Raw genomic sequence first — 21,663 nt, 5'->3', positions numbered from 1 at the left:
AGTTTCCCATCATCCCACCTACTCGCATAACAAATACATTTGCTTAAGCAGATCCTACCCTGGTAATGTGGTTGTTTTGTAACTGAATTTTACGGCATTAAGCTAAAAGTTAAGCAGTTGCATTTTTAGGATACGACACGCAATGGAACCGAATTAGTACATTAGCTCTAAAAACGATATTATATTTTAAAAGAGCGTTATTAAAATATTTTAGGTTACAATTTAACTACACAAGTTATCCGAGGTTTTTGTTTCAGTAGGATATAGCGGGTTGGAGAATGACTGACTAATCAGAATGAACAGATTTTTCGGAACGAAACAGGACGAATGCTTGACATCTAGGTGTAAAATATTTCTTATTTTTGAAACGAAAAATGTGCAGGCGACAATATTTATTTCGATTGCTATTATCAAAACATCAGCCTTATGTTGATGTGGAATAGTGACGCTAATAAATCTGGTGCTCATTTCTACAGTTTTGATTATTTTTTGTACGTTCAAACAGGAACGGTTAAGACTGTACAAAATTAAAGACGCTGTATAATATACGAGTGATTTTTTTTTTCGAGGGCACTTATTAATAATACGTGTTATTTGTATATTAATAAAAGTATACATTTACTTAAATAAAATGTATTATATACTTTACATTTTATTTATATAAACCTATTTATTTGTGATACATTTGTTTTATGTATTTCCTGTAAAAAAGAAAAAATGTGTTTATATCAAATATTTATTGATCGACTTCCTAACGTTTGTTATTCTCTTTTCAGGTTTTCTTTGTTACCTAAACCATCCATATTTTAGCAATGGAAGGTAAAACTTCAGATTTTGTAATTGTTGTGAAAATTCTTGTTTTGTTTTCCATAAAACATTTTCCTCAATCCTTAGGAATTTTGCAGTTTAGTGGTATAATTCCTGTGTATTTCCAATCTTAATTGAATGTTAAAACCTCAGCCTAACCTAATTCTAATGCCAAAACCTTAATTTATTTTAAAAAAAAACATAGGTGATGCTGATTTAGACCTGCTCACGTCTTTAATAGAAGAAAATGAAGCAGCAAGTTTTGGCTGTGAGGATGGACTCGAAAAAGCTGAAGAAACAGATGACTTAGATGATTTGTTTGACATGGAGGAGGAAGAGGAGGAGAAGGAAGAATTGCTTGGAGGTGCAGAAGGGGATACTGGAAAAAAAGAAAATGTGGCCAGCCTCTTTGGAGACATTGAGGACCTTAATAAAGAAGTGCAACCTGTAGATCAAAATCAGAGAAACCAACTGTCATCTGCAGTAACACAGGAAAAGACTAAGCAAGACTTAGAAGGTCATTATTTAATGTTTTGTTAGTTTGATATTTCCTTAAGTTAAACTTTGTTTTTCCTGTTTTTTTGGTGTGTTTTTTTTAATATGCTGTCATTCTATCTCTAAGCAATTGAAGCCTTAATAATATCACTTATACAAATAAGTTAAATAAATGTGTTTGTATATAGGGTTTGACATATCTTTATTGATTCATTTGTTGGAGTGATTTAATAAATCTGCTGATGTTTGCTAGCACAGGATTCCCCCAATTAACAGTATGGATTTGTTTTCAGATGAATTAAGACAAATGCAGAAGAAAATGCAGGAATTAAAAGAACAGCTGAAACTTACTCAGAAATCTCTGAGTAGCCCTTCACAAAAGGTATCTCCACCTAGAAAACAATATGGTAAGTTGTTAGATTGCATTTTTGTTTTGATTTCTAATATGTTAATTCTTTATATGTTGGATTGGAGTAGTTCAGTAGTGCTAGTCATTTACAAGACATAGGCCTTTTTATTAGCTGAGAATGATTTCCAGTGAAATTGTAATGTTGTTTTTTCACAGAATTTCCTGTAACCACCATAGGCACTAAAACTGAGGTTAGAATACTCCATGAGTCTCCTTGTTTTTCATCTCAGCTTAATGCTGCATACTCCCAACCAAAGAAGAAAAGAACCGCTCGCCAACCTAATCATCAGGTGGTAGTAGGTATGGATTATATAATGTTTTTACTGAATCAGTAGTTGATATTGTTTGAGAAACATTAGGCATCACCAAGAAATTAAACATTACAAAATCCAATTTATGTAAGAAGCTGTTTAGTTTTATTCAAAATCAGTAAAAGGTTAAATGAAATTGATAATTAAATACACATTAATTGAGGTATGTTTATTTTAAGTGTAGATTATGACTTGTAAAATTCCATTCTTTGTTAGTGTTCTAATCAAGGCATTTTATCCCCGTGGATAAGGACCTGATACTGGACAAACAATCAAACCACTGTGCCACATAGCAAATCATCTAACCCATCATTAACTACTTTCTTATTTTGAGCAATTCGCTTAGTCTGCCTTTGTTTTCTATGTAATATGTATTTTTTAAATAAGTAATATTTTTAAAGGTAAAATGTAGCATGTACTTTTTCCTTTCAGAAAAATCTATCTCTCAAAAGCCTGTGGTTGCTAGTACGTCTTCACAGTCACAGCAGAGTAATAGAATAACTCCAACCCAAAGCCCCATATCAACAGCAAGACATCAAGAAGCAGCTGCTTTAAAAGTGTCCCCTGTTTCCAGAGACATTCATGATGTAGCTGTTGAGAAATTCTCAGGGCTCAGAATCAAGTAAGTGAGTTTCACTTGTACACTATTATTGATAATAATTTGATGTATTGTTTTTTCTTCTTATGCAGATATTTCATTTATGTTTGCCTTGGGCAAAAAATTTTTACTTGTTTTATCTAATACTAGTAGGGGTACCTGGCACCAACTAAACTTTGCAACAAAATATAGCCTATAGCCTTCATCTGTACAAGTGAGGAAACTGTGCAGTTTGTTGAAGATAAGTTCAATGGTGTTTATTTGCATATCTGACAAGCAAATACATATTCAGCATTTATATGTTAGATAAGCTACACATACTCTGTATAACGAGTGCCCTATCATTTGTGTGATGGTTAAGTGCTGAGTTAAATGGATCATCATCAGATCATATTATTGTATTTGCTATGTTATCTTCATTTGATTGGGTTGTTTTTTCTAACAGCTATTTTTTTTAATCAATAAAACATATCTAACAAATTGATCTCTTTATTTTTATACAGTACTTGAACATTTGTTATTGGTTGGAAGTAAAACTTATTCATATTTTCTGTCATTCAACATTAAAGGTATAGGTAACCATCATCTAGATCAATGAATCTACATAACCTCTTTTTGGTAATTTTAGGAAACCCCGTGTGTCCTCAATGGAAATGGAACACAAGATGTCAGGCCGCAGACTAATAAGACTTTCACAGCTGCCAGACAAACTTTTGCGGGAAAAGTTAGACGAAAGTGACTGGGTTACATTTGGTGTGGTTGTGAGTAAAGTTACACCTCAAAGCTCCAATAGTGTAAGTCAATTAAATACATTCAATATTGTGATTTTCTGTTTTAGTAGTGAATGTGCATAGCTTTGCTTAATGTTTGTGTCAAATTTATTTGTGTTTAATTTAGAAAAGAACACAAGTATAGACTGGATAAAAAAATTTGAATCTTGTTATCCAGTAAGGCATTGGTGTAGTATATAACGCCAATATTACACCAAAAGGGTCTGCCTGCAGACCTTTAGCAAAAAGGCCCCACTATAGCTCCTTTTTGACATGCAATCTACAAAAGATCAGCAAATGCTGGAACAAAATAAAAAAAAAATAATGATGTACGTGCGTTTTTTTAAAAGGTCACGCAAAGAGACCTCATAAAAAATGAATGGCATTCAAGTGCACTGAACATCAACATTTCTAACAGATGGTGGAGCTACCAAACCTACGTCATTTTCACCTTTAGCCACAGGCCAATGAAAGACAGAGGGGCCTGCCAGTAAAGGTTTGCAGATTATAATATTTTAATTAAGTAATTTAAAAACATGCAAGCAACAATCATTCATTGATTACCACAGAAAACTGATGTAGCACGGGTGCACCCATTTTGGAAGGTAAAGTTTAAATCCCCCACCCTTGGAAAATGGCTGTCTCTTGATCACATGCCCATTTCCATTATATTGTAGTGTTTAAAAATATTTTTTGTGGTTATAATGTACATTGGTTAACATTTTGTTAACAATTGGTGATACATTTATGTCAATAACTTTCTTAGTGGTTATGCTTAATATTACTATTTTATCTGGGTCTTTTAACAAAAGCAGAAAACTGAACCTTGACAATTATTTTTAATATTAATAATTGGCAACAGTTTAATGAAATAACAAATAATATAAAAAGCAAGTGTGAAAAGGAAATTTCAATAAAAAAAAAAAAAGTTACTCAAATAAATAAAGATTAAAATTGTATAGCTACGATGTTGCACAAAAACAGAGTAACCGCTAAATACACCTGCATGTTTAAAAGACATTCATTTTTTGCAGATGAGCTGTTTTATTTTTTATTCTTTCTTGTTAAAGTCACAGTTCATGTACAGTTGGTACATCCCCGATTTGATGGTTTTTGAGTTAGAAATGTTAAGATGAAAATAACAAAGTTGCACTGGCATTCTGTTTAAAATATTAATAATACTCCGTAACCCTTATTCAGAGGTCATGTGTTTTACTTTTGTAATTTCTAAAAAGCCTGTGCAAATCTGAATACCATGGCAAAGTTTGAGGTGTGTTGCTATCGGAATGCAAAACTTTGCAACAAGTCAATATAAATTATAAAAAAAATAAAAATTTGACAACCCATATTAAAAGTACAAATGTTGTGATTTGGCTCCCCATAATCCTCTAATGGATAAGGCTATCTTGGAAAATACAAGATACATTGGGTTTGGAGGTTATGTGTGGAGATCTTAGTATTCTTTTGTTGTCCATCTAAATACTGTATAATGAATGTCTCTTGGACAAGTCACTTGGTTTGAAGCTCTGCATAATGATGACTGAATAGCTGTACTGGTTTATCAGTGCAGGAAAATCACTAGGAAATGTGGTTATCAAGTCAGCAGCTGTGTGATCATACAGTGCACAAAAAAATATATTGATAATGGATATATTTAAATAGCATATACAGTGCATCCAGAAAGTATTCTCAGCGCATCACTTTTTCCACATTTTGTTATGTTACAGCCTTATTCCAAAATGGATTAAATTTATTTTTTTCCTCAGAATTCTACACACAACACCCATTTGACAATGTGAAAAAAAGTTTACTTGAGGTTTTTGCAAATTTATTAAAAATAAAAAAAATTGAGAAAGCACATGTACATAAGTATTCACAGCCTTTGCCATGAAGCTCAAAATTGAGCTCAGGTGCATCCTGTTTCCCCTGATCGTCCTTGAGATGTTTCTGCAGCTTCACTGGAGTCCACCTGTGGTAAATTCAGTTGATTGGACATGATTTGGAAAGGCACACACCTGTCTATATAAGGTCCCACAGTTGACAATTCATGTCAGAGCACAAACCAAGCATGAAGTCAAAGGAATTGTCTGTAGACCTCCGAGCCAGGATTGTCTTGAGGCACAAATTTGGGGAAGGTTACAGAAACATTTCTGCTGCTTTTGAAGGTCCCAATGAGCACAGTGACCTCCATCATCCGTAAGTGGAAGAAGTTGGAAACCACCAGGACTCTTCCTAGAGCTGGCCGGCCATCTAAACTGAGCGATCGGGGGAGAAGGGCCTTTGTCAGGGAGGTGACCAAGAACCCAATGGTCACTCTGTCAGAGCTCCAAAGGTCCTCTGTGGAGAGAGGAGAATCTTCCAGAAGGACAGCCATCTCTGCAGCAATCCACCAATCAGGCATGTATGGAAGCCAGATGGAAGCCACTCCTTAGTAAAAGGCACATGGCAGCCCACCTGGAGTTTGCCAAAAGGCACCTGAAGGACTCTCAGACCATGAGAAACAAAATGAACAAAAATCGAACTCTTTAGTGTGAATGCCAGGTGTCACGTTTGGAGGAAACCAGGCACCGCTCACCACTAGGCCAATACCATCCCTACAGTGAAGCATGGTGGTTGGTGGCAGCATCATGCTGTGGGGATGTTTTTCAGCGGCAAGAACTGGAAGACTAATCAGGATAAAGGGAAAGATGACTGCAGCAATGTACAGAGACATCCTGGATGAAAACCTGCTCCAGAGCGCTTTTGACCTCAGACTGTGGCGACAGTTCATCTTTCAGCGGACAACGACCCTAAGCACACAGCCAAGATATCAAAGGAGTGGCTTCAGGACAACTCTGTCAATGTCCTTGAGTGGCCCAGACTTGAGTCCGATTGAATATCTCTGGAGAGATCTTAGAATGGCTATGCACCGACGCTTCCCATCCAACCTGATGGAGCTTGAGAAGTGCTGCAAAGCGGATTGGGCGAAACTGGCCAAGGATAGGTGTGCCAAGCTTGTGGTATCATATTCAAAAAAGACTTCAGGCTGTAATTGCTGCCAAAGGTGCATCGCCAAAGTATTGAGCAAAGGCTGTGAATACTTATGTACATGTGATTTCTCAGTTTTTTTATTTTTAATAAATTTGCAAAAACCTCAAGTAAATTTTTTTCACATTGACATTTATGGGGTGTTGTGTGTAGAATTCTGAGGAAAAAAATGAATTTAATCCATTTTGGAATAAGGCTGTAACATAACAAAATGTGGAAAAAGTGATGCACTGTGAATACTTTCTGGATGCACTGTAGTATTAACTTGATTTACATGGACAACTGAAACACCCAAACTAGACGGCAAGCGTTCCCTTTTAAGTACAGCCGTTCAAAAGTTCTAACAAATTAAGTAAAAAGTCTTGTGCTTTTTTAGTTATTATTGTTATTTCCATGTATTAAAACTTTATTGTTAATTTTTAGGGTAAAACATTTAGTATCTGGAGACTCTGTGATCTTCGAAACCTGGACACTTATGTCTCTTTGTTCCTTTTTGGTGATGTCCACAAAGAACACTGGAAAACAGAATCTGGCTCAGTTATTGGAATTTTGAATCCAAACCAAATGAAACCCAAGGATGGTTCTGATGGTGTAGGTACTAGGTGTTGTGTGTGTGTGTGTGTGGTTTTTTTTTTAAGGTAAACATAAATTAAGAGTTGTTTATTTAAATGATTTAATATAATTATTCAATATTAGAATTTTTTTTTTTTAAATAAGTATATAATTCATGGTTATGGTATGTTCTGTTGTTAATGCTTTTGAGCTATGTCTTGGGAATTGGACATGCATTTCTGGGGTTTCCTTCAAAACTGAAGGGAAATGATATTTTTCTACAAGTGCCTTTTAAACGTCTTTTATATTGTCTTGCTGACTGCCTTATGCAAGATATTACATCATTGAAAGTTTACATGGACTCGTTAATTGTTCATTAATGTCCCAAGCCTCCGTTTCACATTCTTTGAAGCATCACATACTGATTACTTTATCTAAACCTAAACATATACATTCTAATAAACAATGACACCATTTAGGAATTTATATTTATTTTCCCGAAGTTCCTGCTTATGTCGATTTTTATCTTATGAATATTGATTTAATTAGGTCATTTATACCTGCTGGCTGTTTCAATTACAGAACATTTTGATTACAGAATGTTAGTTTATGAGCTGTAAGACATAGTTATAGTCTTGGTCATATAGTTTAAAAGTCATTATCTAAATAATTCTAAAATAAACACCCACTAAAATAAAGCACTCAAATTATATATTAGATGTAATTTAGCATACTTCAAAAGCACAATTTTCCAGAACCTTTGCACTGTCAAAATCCTCACAAAATACTTAACAGAAACGTAAAGAACCAAAATGGAATTATAAGTCTGGCATAATGTAGCAGGTCTTAAAAGGAATGAGCATGCTGTGGAGAAGTGATATTGTTAGTCAGAAACAACAGCATACTCTTTTGGCTTGACTGACTTGAGATATCAGAACCTCAGTGACGAGAACTAATTTTCAGTAAACCATACCCATATGCTTCATGCTTCAAAAAAGCATGCAGCACCACAGGTTCTATGAATGACTCCCCAAAAAAGAAAAATGTTGCTTTTCCTCTGGTTTAGGTGGCAGAATATGTCACCTAGCTAGGAAGCTTATCTTTTATATTGCCCATTTTAGGGTAATGTTAAGAACAACAGGCAAGAGAGCATTTCTCTAACCCAACTGGCAGGGTAAGCATACAGTCTCTGACAATTGAAAAGTAGTGTCTTTTTGACATAGATGTAACTGAGTGCATGTGGTGACTGACATCTACTGTTCCTATAGCAAAACTGTGTTATCCTTCAACTGAAAAGTCATCTTCACAGTCGGAATACAGTATAGAGATATATAAATATATATATAGAGAGATAGATAGATACTTATAGAGATATAGATAGATAGATAGTGGCAGTAAATATCAGGTACTCCAAGCAACTTTATATTTAATGTTCTACACCTAAGGAAAATCAGTGGGTTTTTTTATTTATTTATTTATTTTAAACTTTATTTTGCAATAATCCTTAATATTTAATACTTAAATTGTTTTGTAATACTGGCCATTTTACATTTAGGAGTGTGTGTATGGTTTGTTTGTTTTTTAGGTTTCTTTGTCTGTAGACCATCCACAGAAAATCTTGCTAATGGGAGAAGCAATAGACTTTGGAACTTGTAAAGCTAAAAAGAAAAATGGAGAGCCTTGTACACAAATTGTTAACTTGGTAAGCTATGTTTTATGTATGTGAGTCAAAGATTTTAGAACACCTGTATTTTTCCCATTTTTATAAAACTTTCAGCAGCTGAACTTCAGTGAACAACTTGAATTTTTTACATAAGTAGGTACTAAACTGCCTAAGGTTTAAACAAAGAAATACTGATAAATATAATTTTTAGAATTATTCAAAAAGAATCAACAACTGACAGCTTTTTTTTTTTCAGAAGTTAAGCCTTAAAAAGTTGATGTAAGCAATTTCTTCAGGTGTTCCAACTTGTCTATTTACTTATAAATATTTAGTCTGAATAAAAGTAGTGTTTGGAGTGCGGGATTGGGAGTGTTGCTATACCCTCTGAAGCATAATTTGGGCAATATTACACTATGGGAAGTAGTATATTGTTATAATATTGCAAGGATATAGCAGTTAATGAAGGAAATCTGACAGACTTTTATAACCCTTAAAAATGTAGTTCCTTCCTTTGGAAAAATTGCAATGAGAGTCAAGCTGAATATTATCCAGAGTGGTCAGAGTGTCACTCTTACCTACCCATTTATAGATAAGAAAGTTCTTGATATAATAAGGGTTCCAAACCACAAAGACCTTTTTTTTTTTTTTTTTTTTAAACAAAAATATTAAACACTGCTTTATTATGGCAGCCATTCTTACCCCAACTTAGATGTGGATTCATGTAGAAAGGGCATAAAGGTTAACATAAATGCCTTAATCATTTCATTCAGTATTGTTTTGCTATTTATATAGATTAATTAATTTATCTTGTGTGTGAATTTGTAATTTCTATCTACAGTTAAGTCTAGTAGTTAAGATTGCAAATTTGTAATGTTGAAGGTTCAAACTCCACCATTGACTGCAGCTTGTGTGGCAGCATTATAAAAATTCACTGAATATTATCCCTTAAGTATAATTTTTTCTTTTAATTCCTTTAGGACCTGTGTCCGTTCTGCCAGTACCACGTCAATGCACAGTACAAAAAGCTGAGTTCAAAACGGGCTGAATTGCAGTCTAGTTATTCTGGAAAAGCACCAAATAAGTACAAAAGGAATGGTAGCAGCCTCAAAGAACGACTGTGCCAAAGTGGCTTTCACTATGGAGGGATTTCGTCTCCTGCATTTGCAGCTTCTCTGTATGAACCTGTATAGAATATAATAATTCATCAAAATAGTAAACACTTGTTTGTTTTCTGTTACTACCATTTTAATTTGATTTAGCTGCAGAATGAGCATATCTTGTTGACTACAACAGTATATGTTGTAGCAAAAGTGGCAAAAGAGAAACTGGTTCTATTTAAGGACCTTATCTAAAGATATGTTATGTATTGTGTGTGTTTACATTAAAGTTTGCCACAGATTTTAGGCTGCTTTCTTTCTGATTTTTACTAATGTGTTTTTGGTTATGTTTAGAGTTTTGTGTTAGTATGGCAAACAATTGCATCTGCTATTTTAGGTATTTATACTACTGTATATAATCCAACATTTGTTTGGTGATCATCAGGTGTTAATAATACTTTCTATTTTTTTTAAAGTGCAGCGACGGTTCCCCGGAAGCCAAGTCAGACAACTTTAAGCTCATTATTTATTAAAGGAGCCGATTCCATTGTCAAAGAAGCCCAAAAATCTGGTAAGAGGAAGTTGTGCATTTTTTTTGCAATCCTGAATTTTTAACTCTTAATTCTTTTAAAAAAAAACAAAACATATAAACATTTGATTCTTAATTATGATTTATTTCAATATACAAGTGGTCCACATGTAAAAAGATAAACTAAAAAAAATCACATTGTCCAAGGCACATTATAAGGCAAAGCATGTCGTCTTCCACAGGTTGTCATAATGCTACAAAAATTTTTTTTTTTTTTTTTTTTGGAGCTCTCTGGCCCCAGATTAGCACAGGACATTTTTTTTAAATAATTTGATGTACCATATTTTTCTTTTCTTGAAATGGATAAACTGTTTATTTTTTGTACTTAACTAATTATTCTGTCAACTTTTAACTATTTATTGCTTATTTTTTGTTATTTGTAAAAAACAAATACATACCTAGCAAACCTATATATATTAGTAATCCTATTATTGAACTGATTTAAGGGTGTTACTGCACCTGAAATATAGAAGTGACTTGGTACAGTTTGTTTGGGTGAGTGCCGTTTTACATATCTATTTTGATTTCAGCAGTATTATCAAGTAAAATATCTCAGTCTTCTGATGATTTTAAAGAGCTACTAAAGATGCCAACTCCTGGAGCATTGAACCTTCATCATTTATCACAAGGGAAAGTTTCAGGTATAATATGTTCACACCTGGATTGTTTTCCTGTCCAGTTAATTTTGAGCAATTCTCTTACAATTTTAGAATTGTTTCATTGTCCTTTCATTATTGTATGTCTCTCCTCTCTAACCGCTTGCTAGGCTAATATTTTGTGCTTTCTTTTTACTAATATGCAGTTGTAGAACTATAGTAGGCTTCCTCTTTTCACTAACGTTTCTGTTACCTGTAAGGGTGTTGCATCTGGCAGTGATCCCTGACAAGCACTGTTAGAAAAAATAGAGTGCAAAATTAAATTGTTGGGTGGCACATCTATAGTTAATGTATTTGGTATTTTTGGTATTTTATACTGTATTAATCCCAGAAGGGAAATATTTTGTGTGCAGATTCTGTATGATCCCATTGACAGCTTTCAACTGAGGATACAAGGTTATGAAGAGAAGTGTAATAATATTAGTAATGCATTGCAACAGCAGTAAGTAGGATGCTAGCTCATTACAGGAGCATTCTTGTGTATATTGAACCACATATATTTCATTGGTTTCTTTTTAGTGTTGCTGTTATTCTCTATCAATTCTTTTTGGAGCTCCTGAAGTCCAAATAAAAATAGTGGAAAGAAGCAAACTATGTTGGAGACACTCGGGATGGAATCCAAATGATATCCAATAGCTGTAGTTGTTGTTGAAGCTGAAATTAACACCTCTGCTATATTCTTGAAATACCCTGTTAGTAATACAGTTATAAACAGTCCTGATCCAAAAACAACCATAGATGGTTCACCCCTATATTGGAATTACTTTATTTGTTACTATAGGGAACCTTAGACATTATGGCAGTTCAAATATGTTATAAAATTGACACTCACTATAGTTTTTGTAGAATTTAAGGATTGTTTTGACATTTGTTTTATAGCTGGTTCAGCTGGAAAACCAGTAACAGGTATTCAGTCCATAACTGCATCTCAGCTTATAAAGCAACAGAAGCAACAAATGCTTGCGGCAAGAAGAAAAAAATCAGAAGATATTCAGAAAAGGTGTGTGGGTTTTTTTTATTCCTCTGGTGAATTCTCTGCATATGTAGCTCTGGGACTAATAGCTTAATCTTTTTAACTAGTTTACCAGTAGAAATCCTACAAAGTTGTGTTTATATGGTTATTTTTGACAGTTTCACAGAGGAATGTCTTCTCTCTTTGGTGACTTAGTCTGTCATTTATGACGAGCAGCATTTTTTGAGAGTCAACCCTTGATCAAATTGTCATTGTCGTTACAACTATAAATCTGAAACCCTTTTTGAATAATAGACATTTTCTTGTTTTACGCAGTAACAGAGGGATTCTTTTAGGTATCGGTTAGCTCAACTTAATGCAGTATCTATCCACTTTTATTTTTCATTGTTTTCTTGGCGACAAATCAGTGGTGAATGTTTGTCTGATTCCAGCAATTATGAAGATATTACATGATTTGCATGACAGAAATCAGACTTAAAACATAAAAGAGAAGCAAAGCTTGTTGGTAAAGTGACACAACCAAAATTGATTTTGCTTTTATAATTGTAAAAACATGCACATACAAATTACTGTGGTAGTATTCATGCATTTGTTCAGCTGTTTTGGAACTCGCATGGGATTTGTGCAACTCATAGTTATCATTAAGTGCTTTCATTACAGAAAACGCATGCATCATTGTGCAAATATTTATGTATTAACTCAACAAGTAATACGTATAGATATTGCAGTGTCAAATTCATATAGCCAAACTTCAAATGCAATAGATTAAGATGAAGAAATAAATTTATTTCTGCATGTGAATATTGCTACCTATGAGGAATGTATCTTTGTTCTCATTTTACATAATAAGAATTTGTGCATAATGCCCAGTTAAAGCTATGGTGGCCAGTGACAAGTTGTCAAGACACGCCATATACATAAAATAGAACTTGATTGTTCCAGGCAACATGACTGCTGCCTTGCTCTGAAACCATTTTGAGTAACTGGGCTTAAATATGTGCACTTATAGAAGCTTCTCCCACTGACCTTCCTTTTTTTTTTTTTTTTTTTTTAATATATAAAGGTTTTTAGAGAGCACACTTAAAACTGGTTGCCCTGAAACTTCTGAACACTTGTCTCCTAAAGCAGCTGATACATTTCCTGGAAAACATAAAACAATGGCCACTCCACTGGCCCCTAAACTGGGTGGAGGACTTGAAGAGGGGGAGGACATCTTGCTCTTTGATTCTCCGCTCCCTGTCCAAGAGCTTCCTATGTCTGCAGCTAAGGTGAATAAGTTTAGTGGTCAGTCAAAATAGACTAGAACTATAAAGCATATTCAAGCTGGAAAGAAATGTAACAGTGCTATTCAGTTAATGTGGAATTTTCTTTCAGAAAGTGGCTTTGAGAAAGGTGAGAGAAAGGGGAACACTACTAACTAAAGAGGATCCTAATAATATAAAACGGAAGAGATCAGAAGCAATTCTTAGTAATATAGCAAAAAGAGCAGAGAAAAGTCTGTCTTCCCCAGAGGGTAAGAACTTTAAAAAGACCAAAATTCAATTTTTATTATTACTTATAAGTGTGTGTGAGGGTGTATGTATATGTGTATGGGGGTTTGTTTGGAAATGCTGTATTTCTCAGTTATTCTAGACCCCACCAATAGGCCGTAGAAGTAAATAATCTCACTGGCCAGTTATTAAGTGAAGCCATAATCTATAACTCCTGGTATGATATCATTGAAGTTAGTAATTGGACTCAATGCAGTGATCCGATCTAATATATCTAAAATATGGAAACAGCTCTCCATGTCTTCACTGTAATGGTTGTTATGGTTATAACAGTATTCTCTGACTGAATTTAAACCCAATCTAAGTTTTCTAAAGGAGATTTTGATTGTGAAGCTTCAATGCCTATCCAAATTGAAAGGCAGGTCATTACGTTCCAAGTCTTCTATAAATTGAAGATGGGCTTTTAATTGCTAAATTTTAATGTCAGTAAAGCCCAAGCCTCCTTTGGCTTTTTAACACTTTTATCTGAATGTTTTCATAAATGATTATTTGGATTAATATTAAAAAAAAATCAGCTTAGTTGAAAAGTATGTCTTGCAAGTGAGAGTCTGTGATAAATAATATTTGGCATTGTTTGGTAGCTATATTGCATTACAGTAATCTAATAGAGTAATGTCAAAACCAAATTTTAAAGATTTTTTTTTTACTTAAATTTATTAACTCGTTACCACATTATTTAACTTTTAAATTATTCTAAACTTTTAAATTTTCAGATAAATGTATCTGAAAAATCTGAATAACTTTAACAAGTCCTCTTACATTGTTGAATAATCTGACATAATTAAAAACAACCTGGTTAATAAAACAAATCAGTAGTCTCTTTAAACATTTTGAGCATTTCTGAAAGAATCTTAAGGTCTACATTGTAAAGGAGCAATTGGCATGCAATAGTTACAATCTTCTGTACATTTTTCCTTTTCTTAAATAAAGAAATATTCAAGTCTTGTTCTGCAGTTGGTTATTTTCAGATTAATTATTAAACATTTTCAATAAAGGCTTTGCTAAGAGATTATGATATTCTATAAAACTTGCCTGAACCCATCTGGGCCACCTTTTGTAATATTATTTCTTAAAAGGTTTGGAATATAAACAGGTAAAAAAAGGTCTTTATGATAAAATAATATTTGCACATACTGCCTATTGAAATTGCTATGTGTTTATCCTGCCAAATTGAACTTGCAGTGTACTTCTAGGAGGATGGGTTTCAAATAGACCAAGAGCCAGTAGTCAATAGCAATTCTTAATTTATCTGAAAGTCTTTTGGATAAATGAGTTAAGTCTAATAAGCTAGTAAATTCTATAGCCTTACAGGGCAGTCAAGTACTCTGGTATCTCTATTATATTTGCCCTTCAGAGAGGCTGGATAAAGTACGGCAACATCTACTGCATGTAAGCAGAGAAATCGGGGGTTGGTTGTTGAATGGGTTATGAAGATTTGGCATCTAGAAGCTTTCAGAATTCTTTTTTTTTTTTTTCCCCCATATAGTTATGCAATCGTATAACCAATGGACTCATCCACTACCAGACTTTGCTTAGAATGGGCATGCTCTCTTGTTTTACTAATAAATATATATATATGTATTGTATGTATTGAATCTGTGCCATGTGCATTTTTCCTTAGGGTAAGCTCATGCCATAGTACAGTGTTTATGAGCATTATATCATGCTACTAATCCTAAATTCTGAAAGAAGGTTTCCACTACCTCCTTACCCAAAATGAGTGTAAATTTATACACTTTGATTATTTTTATAACACTAAAGCAAAGTGTGCTCTTCATGCTTTTGTTTTATGTTATCCAAGTAAATTAATTCTCTACTTTATTTTTACATCTTATCTGATTTCCATCAACAGAGGAAAAAGAAGGCATTGAACCAGCTCTTAAGAAACGTCGTGAGCAAATGCAGTACTTACAATCGGCAGAGTTTCAGGATATTCTTAATGCAAAATCTAGGCACACTGAAGTTTTGAATGAGGTAACAAGCATGTGTGGTTTTTTTTTTTCCCCAGTTTTTATTTTGAAAATACTGTGTTGCATACTTAGAAGCGGTTTAAAAGCTGAGGTTTTATTTGTATTTTTCTAGGCAGAAAGAGAGATTCAAGAGCAGTATTTTGAACCACTAGTAAAAAAGGAGCAAATGGAGGAAAAAATGAAAAACATTAAGGAGATGAAATGTAGAGCAGTGACCTGTAAAACGGTATGTCAATATATTGTCCTTTGTTTCATAGTGGAGCTTTTTTTTTTTTGTGTGTAATCATTCGTAGTTATGCTTCTAACAGTACTAGAGACTGTAGCTTTAGTAATGGAATTTGCGAGCAATGCAGCGGGAGCACAATTAACACCAGAGTAAGCTGCATCGTCTAAGTTAGGCATACAATGGGTGATTGTTTCTTGTAGCTCCAAGTCTTCCTGCCCGCCCTCCACCATTTAAACTATGATGGTGTTTTTAGAAAACTGTCTACATTGGAATGAAGGCATACAAACGGTGCATTTATTACATTCCCACATGCTTCTAATTTAGATCTTCTTAGACAGTTGTTTTAAAATTTGTGTACACAAGATAGGGTGGTTCAGCTGTCGTCGTCCTCCTGTCCGCTACCACTAAAGCACTAATTTACTCGGACCCCTCTCTCTCTCTCTCTCTTTCTTTCTTTCTTTCTTTCTTATGACTTTGCCCAAAAATGCCCTTAACGCTATGTTGTTCCTGGAGGGCCACAGTGGCTATAGGTTTTCATTCTAACCCAGCTGCTTAATTAGAAACCAATCCTTACCAGTCTCGCACCTTATTTAATTTTATGGCTTTTTAGTCTGCAATGTAAGGTTCTTGTATAGTAGATTTTTTCCTTTCCAAGGATATCCTCCAAATGATTTTAAGCCTAAAACAGATATTCTTAACATGTCTGTGGCAGACTGAACATTATTACATGTTTTATTAAATTAAACAGTGTATGATGAACACACACAGATGTAAATTAAAACAAACTGAATGGAGAACTGCTGGCTGCTTTGTCATTTGCATTTTATTGCTAATAAGGAGCCACTAAAACACTGACTGCAGCTGTTTAAGATTGAAATAAGAAATTAAGGGTAGGGGACCTTAACAAGTGAGGCCACTAAAATGAAGCATCAAAATGTCACTTAAGCAATAAATGCTTCATCAGAAATAATTGTTTTCTCATTGCGAAACTGGGTTGGAACAAAAACCTGCAGCCACTGTGGCTATCCTGGAATGACATTGCCAACCCCTGGGTTAGGGCAATTCCTGGAACACCTCTATCCATTTCCCTAATCCAAAATTCTCCGTAGTAGCCCTTGGTATTCCTGTTTCTCCATAGCAGCAGTTAAAGGGCAGGATCTCCAGCTGCCTATTTACTTAAAGTGAGCAATACCCTACATACCCTCACTATCCCAAAATTCTTTTATACAAAGGATCCAAGTTACTGATCAGCCCCTGGAAAGTTTTACTGTATAGAAAGAAAAATGTTCCTTCTCAAATCATGTGCTTTATTTTTTGTTTTTTTGACTACCTCAAAACTATATTTTTGTGCTGACTGCTTTTTCTTGTGGACTTTTAAGTACTGTATTTGATATCAAAGGTACCTTTTGAAGCTTCATGTGCCCACTGCTTACAGCCCATTTTAAGCTCTTGAAGTCTGAGCACCTCAGAGGAATGGTACTTCAAATGCACTTAAACTCTTACCATTCAAACTTTCTGTGTGAAGCACTGATTGGGCTGCCTTCCCTTAATGACAACACATTCCTGTTAAACAAGCCAATCTTGGGAATCTCATGTGCCTCCTGCTGTAAAAATGAGAGCCTGACAACTTTCTTATGAGGTGTGTTAAATTAAAAAAAAAAAAGAAAAGAAATAATAAATAAAATGACAGCTGCATTTTGGCACTTTGATGAAATGTTTGTGAATGTTTGGAGCCAGTCGATTAAGTGTCCTTCCAATCAGCGATGGACAATATCATTGACAATCGGCCCTTATTCAGAGCCATTGAAAGGTTGATTTCACCAGTTGATAGACATCTCTGCTCACTACGGGGTAAGCAGAGGAGATAGTGGTTTTTAATAGGATGCACTGTGGCTCAGGAATGTTTTGAAGTACAGAACCTGCCAGTGGATTTTAACCTTGTTTTTTATGGATTTATTGATTTACTAGCTGTGCTACAAGTCAAAGACAATTGAATAGAATTTTAAAAATATTTGCCATCTCTTGGCCTATGTGCACCTTCAGCACCTTTCCTTTATATCCGAGTGCACCTGAATATCTTTTGACTGGTTGCTCTCGCTTGTCAAGCTCTTTTCTGTAAAGCCTGCTTCTTAGGGCTCATTTATACTTCATGCGACGCATGCTGCAGCGGACGCTCCTGCTACGCAAGCGTTGAAGTGTTTATACTTGCGCACGTACTTTACGTAAATCTGGAGGAATCCACCAGGTGGCAGTGTGAGATATTATCACGGTGAGAACATGTTTGGCTTCTCTGTGTTGTGAATTGCCTAAAACACCTATTAAATTCCGATAACACCTAACCGCAATATCTGTGAAAAGGATGTTTATTGATTAAATCCATCAATCCAGGGATGTGTCCATTCCAACAAGCATTGGGCACGACTGAGAAACAATCCCTGGACGAGGTCTCCGCTCATCGCAAGGTGAATATAAGCACACATACACTAGCGTCATTTTAGCGGCACCAAATCCCCAAATCTGCTCATCTTTGGAAGGAAACCGGAGCACAGTGTGGAATACAAGCAGGAAATACCAGCAACGTAACTCCCTGCGAGACAACAGTGCTATTGCACCGCCACCGTGTCACCCCCATGTGTGTAATTATTAACAGTATTCATTATTTAAATGAAATTATATGTAAAATGTAACATACACACTTTAATGCATTTCATCATGAAAGTGATATCAAGTATGAATCTAAAGATTCTAAATGTGCAGAGAGTTGGAATATCATACATTTAATTTGTTCTGTGTGGTGATCTTTTGCTGCTTGCCGCAGCTGTCAGGTCCAAGAAGCTGGTAGCGATTAAAAACTGGGATGACGTTTACGATGGTCTGCTTTAATGATAAAGTAAACTACGAGGTTAAAGTGGACATTTCGAGATTAAAGCCGAAATTTCCACTTTAATCACAAAATACACGTTTTCACCGCGTCCTTTATTTTTTTCTCAGTGGTTCAAATATAACGCTATACATTATGTTGCTGTTGTTAAGTTGCAAAACACGTAAACGTCATCCCAGTTTTTAATCGCTACGAGCTTCTTGGACCTGACAGCAGGTAAAGTAAAAAAATAAAAAATAGACGGCACAAAAGATGGTATGTGAGACTTTTAAAATGTATCGTGTCATTACGATCGGGAATATGCGACGCTTGAATATAAAAGCACCACGAATGCATCTATATGTCGGCATTTTGCTTCAACACTTTGAACCATTCATCAAACAGCAAAGCGCGCACATCGATCCCTGAAGGATCTCCATAGAGGCTTGCTGTCACATGTAGATAGTAAACAGAGACTCTGACGTCACGTTCCGACTTTTAGCACACTGCGCCTCCCGACTTTTTGCTGGTACTGCAACTCGCGCACGCGTCGCGTTAATTTCTGAGGACCTGCTCAGAGGACGCGTGAAATGAACGCTGGGAACGCGTGGCAGCCATGATGCGGACGCCTGAGCGTGAAGTATAAATGAGCCCTTAGACTGCTTTATTTTTGAGGCACCTTTCTCATCTCCTGTCCACTTTTTCCTGAGAAGATGATTCTCGGAATGCTTCTTATGCCTTTTCTCCTCCTCGTTTGTCTCACATTTGTACTTCCTCTTTTAAATTTGTCAACAAAGCAAAACTGACCAGTCATATCCAAGACAAACTGACCAATCAGATTGCTTTGAGGGACTGAACACACAGACCTTTAGTGTTTTATTATATAGTAGATGGATATTAATCTTGACTTCACTTGTTTAATAATGATTTATTCGTTCATTCATTAGGATGATGCCCTGCATTGATTTTCACTTTGAGAGTAAAAGCACTTTTGCACAACCTCTGGTTGGTTTCTGTGTCCTCATTGTCTGGCTCCTCTTGATTCATGACTATCTGTTGTTGGGGGAACCAAGTTAGTATGCAAGCTGCAGCCAATCTGGACCCTCACATGTTGCTGCCAGAACAAGATTTTAATTGTGTTTAGTCCTTTGCTGGGGAAGCATCTTCAGGAATTCCTGTACAAGGAATGCCTTGATTTCTTTTTTTTTTTTTTTTTTTTTTGTTTTGGCTCTGTGAACTGATTTTTAAAGCATGTTGTATTTGTTATTCTTTTTTTCATTGTTTAAGTTCTGTTGTAAGTTTTGATTTCAGATAAAGAGGAACTAAAGAAAATGTGTAAATAAATGTGGTATTTTTCTTCTTCTTTCAGTGTAAATATACATACTTCAAGCCACTGGATAAATGTGTTAATGAGAATCATGATTACCACTGGCATGATGCAATGAAGCGCTTCTTCAGATGTCAGTGTGGACAAAGAGCAATATCACTGGACAGACTACCCCACAAACACTGCAGGTAAAGCTGTACATAATAAACATTTCCTTGACCTGTAGATCCAGCAACATTTTCCAGATGTACTGTTTACCCAAATGTCTGGACATAATCTTGTTAAAATTACACAGACTGTAGTTGCTTGACCCTCCTAGTGCATTTTTAATCTTGTTTAAAAAGTACATTTTTATTTAGGTAATTTTTTTTTATGTTATACATATTTTAATTTACGTTAATGGATTTTCTTTTTTCATTTCAGCAACTGTGGACTGTTTAAGTGGGAAAGAGATGGAATGTTAAAGGTACTAATTGATATTTGTTTTAAATGCAGTAATATATTTTATTGGTTCATACATAAGTTACTTTGAAAATCAGATTGACAAAAATGCATATAATTTGAATTTGGTTGAGTGATTGGTGGTCTGAACTTTTGTGTAGACTAAAATAGTCTTGGAAGTTAAACTGGGACTGTCTTATTCATCCTAGTAGTAAAAATGCTGTTTGGAAATGCATAAAGCCTTAAGTTGCTGTGTTCACAAAACTTGTTTTTAAGTTCAGCAATAATTAGATATCTTAATACTCTTTAAAGAAAAATATATAAATGGATATTATATAAATATAGATAAATTACGGTATATGGCTGGAAAAGGGTCTCTTTTTTTTACTATCCATAAGGGTGTATTTTTTCTTTAATTACAACTTTGCAGAACATCTGAATTAGTACTCTTTGTTTCACATTAGCTTTTTTTTTTATATATAATTAAACGGGTGGTGCAGAATTCAGATTCAGTGAATCCCACATCTGGCCACTGTGTGGAAGTTTGTACTTCTGGCTCTGTGCCAGCTTGGGGTTTTTCTTCAGTTATTATTTACTGGTAACTCTACGCTGACCCAGTTTGAGCATTGAAGCATTTATGACACGTGTATGCTATGCACCTGATGATGCTGTTACACATTCTTGCCCTCTGTGTCCGTGAACTGGATTTAGTAGTTAAGGAAGGAATGCAATGTTATATTATTAAAAAGCAAAAATACTGTAGGTATTTAAAGGGATGTCTCTCTTTTTCTACCCATCTTGATGTATTATACTTAAGCATGCCTAATGTATGAAATAGTTTGTTTTTATTTTGTATTTCATTTCAATACCTTTTTTGTAACTTTTTTTTTTGTGTATACATACTATTGTTCATGCTACAGTAAGTTAAATTGGAGAACAATTAAAATAACAAAGGTTTCATTTATTTGTCAATATAAGATATAAAGATGTATAGAAAAAACATGAAAAAGAACACATCCTAACTTTTTTTTATTATTAACAGGAGAAGACTGGACCTAAAATTGGTGCAGAGCTGCTCTTGCCCAGGGGAGAGGAGCATGCTAAATTTCTAAACAGTCTGAAGTAAATTTATGTAGTGAATTAGGTTTTGCTCTGTAAGCAAAGCCTTTGAAAGTAATGTGATATTCAGAACTTGTGTTGTCTACCTTTTTATTGCATTAATATTTTATCAGGTGTATCTTTTAATGGAAATTCCATTTCTTTCTATAAATTTCATGTATTTAAAGCATTTGAGTGAAAAACGTAAATAAATTTTTAATTGAGTGTCTGTTCTTTCTTGTGG

General features: G+C 34.6%; 1 protein-coding gene across 3 annotated transcripts; it reads left to right on the top strand.

Annotated features, from left to right (window-relative positions):
* mcm10 (minichromosome maintenance 10 replication initiation factor) lies at window positions 1-21,648 on the top strand. Of its 3 annotated transcripts, none has more exons than XM_039761280.1 (20): window positions 1-62; window positions 777-819; window positions 1,013-1,324; window positions 1,596-1,709; window positions 1,868-2,011; window positions 2,455-2,644; window positions 3,249-3,414; window positions 6,841-7,008; window positions 8,555-8,671; window positions 9,610-9,806; window positions 10,206-10,300; window positions 10,852-10,959; window positions 11,854-11,974; window positions 13,011-13,215; window positions 13,322-13,460; window positions 15,350-15,471; window positions 15,580-15,693; window positions 19,923-20,068; window positions 20,304-20,346; window positions 21,364-21,648. In XM_039761280.1, the coding sequence occupies exons 2-20, from the start codon at window positions 813-815 to the stop codon at window positions 21,445-21,447; spliced, it is 2,592 nt and encodes an 863-aa protein (XP_039617214.1). In that variant the 5' UTR covers window positions 1-62; window positions 777-812; the 3' UTR covers window positions 21,448-21,648. The 3 variants fall into 3 exon arrangements, with proteins under 3 accessions (XP_039617214.1, XP_039617211.1, XP_039617212.1); XM_039761277.1 differs by having other exon boundaries at window positions 10,849-10,959; XM_039761278.1 differs by lacking the exon at window positions 1-62 and adding an exon at window positions 80-342 and having other exon boundaries at window positions 10,849-10,959.
* The last annotated feature ends 15 nt before the right edge of the window (window positions 21,649-21,663 follow it).

Source organism: Polypterus senegalus, chromosome 8, assembly GCF_016835505.1.
Source record: "Polypterus senegalus isolate Bchr_013 chromosome 8, ASM1683550v1, whole genome shotgun sequence".
Classification (NCBI taxonomy): domain Eukaryota; kingdom Metazoa; phylum Chordata; class Cladistia; order Polypteriformes; family Polypteridae; genus Polypterus; species Polypterus senegalus.
Note: the sequence above shows the minus strand (reverse complement) of the source record. Positions and strands in the feature narration are given on the sequence as shown.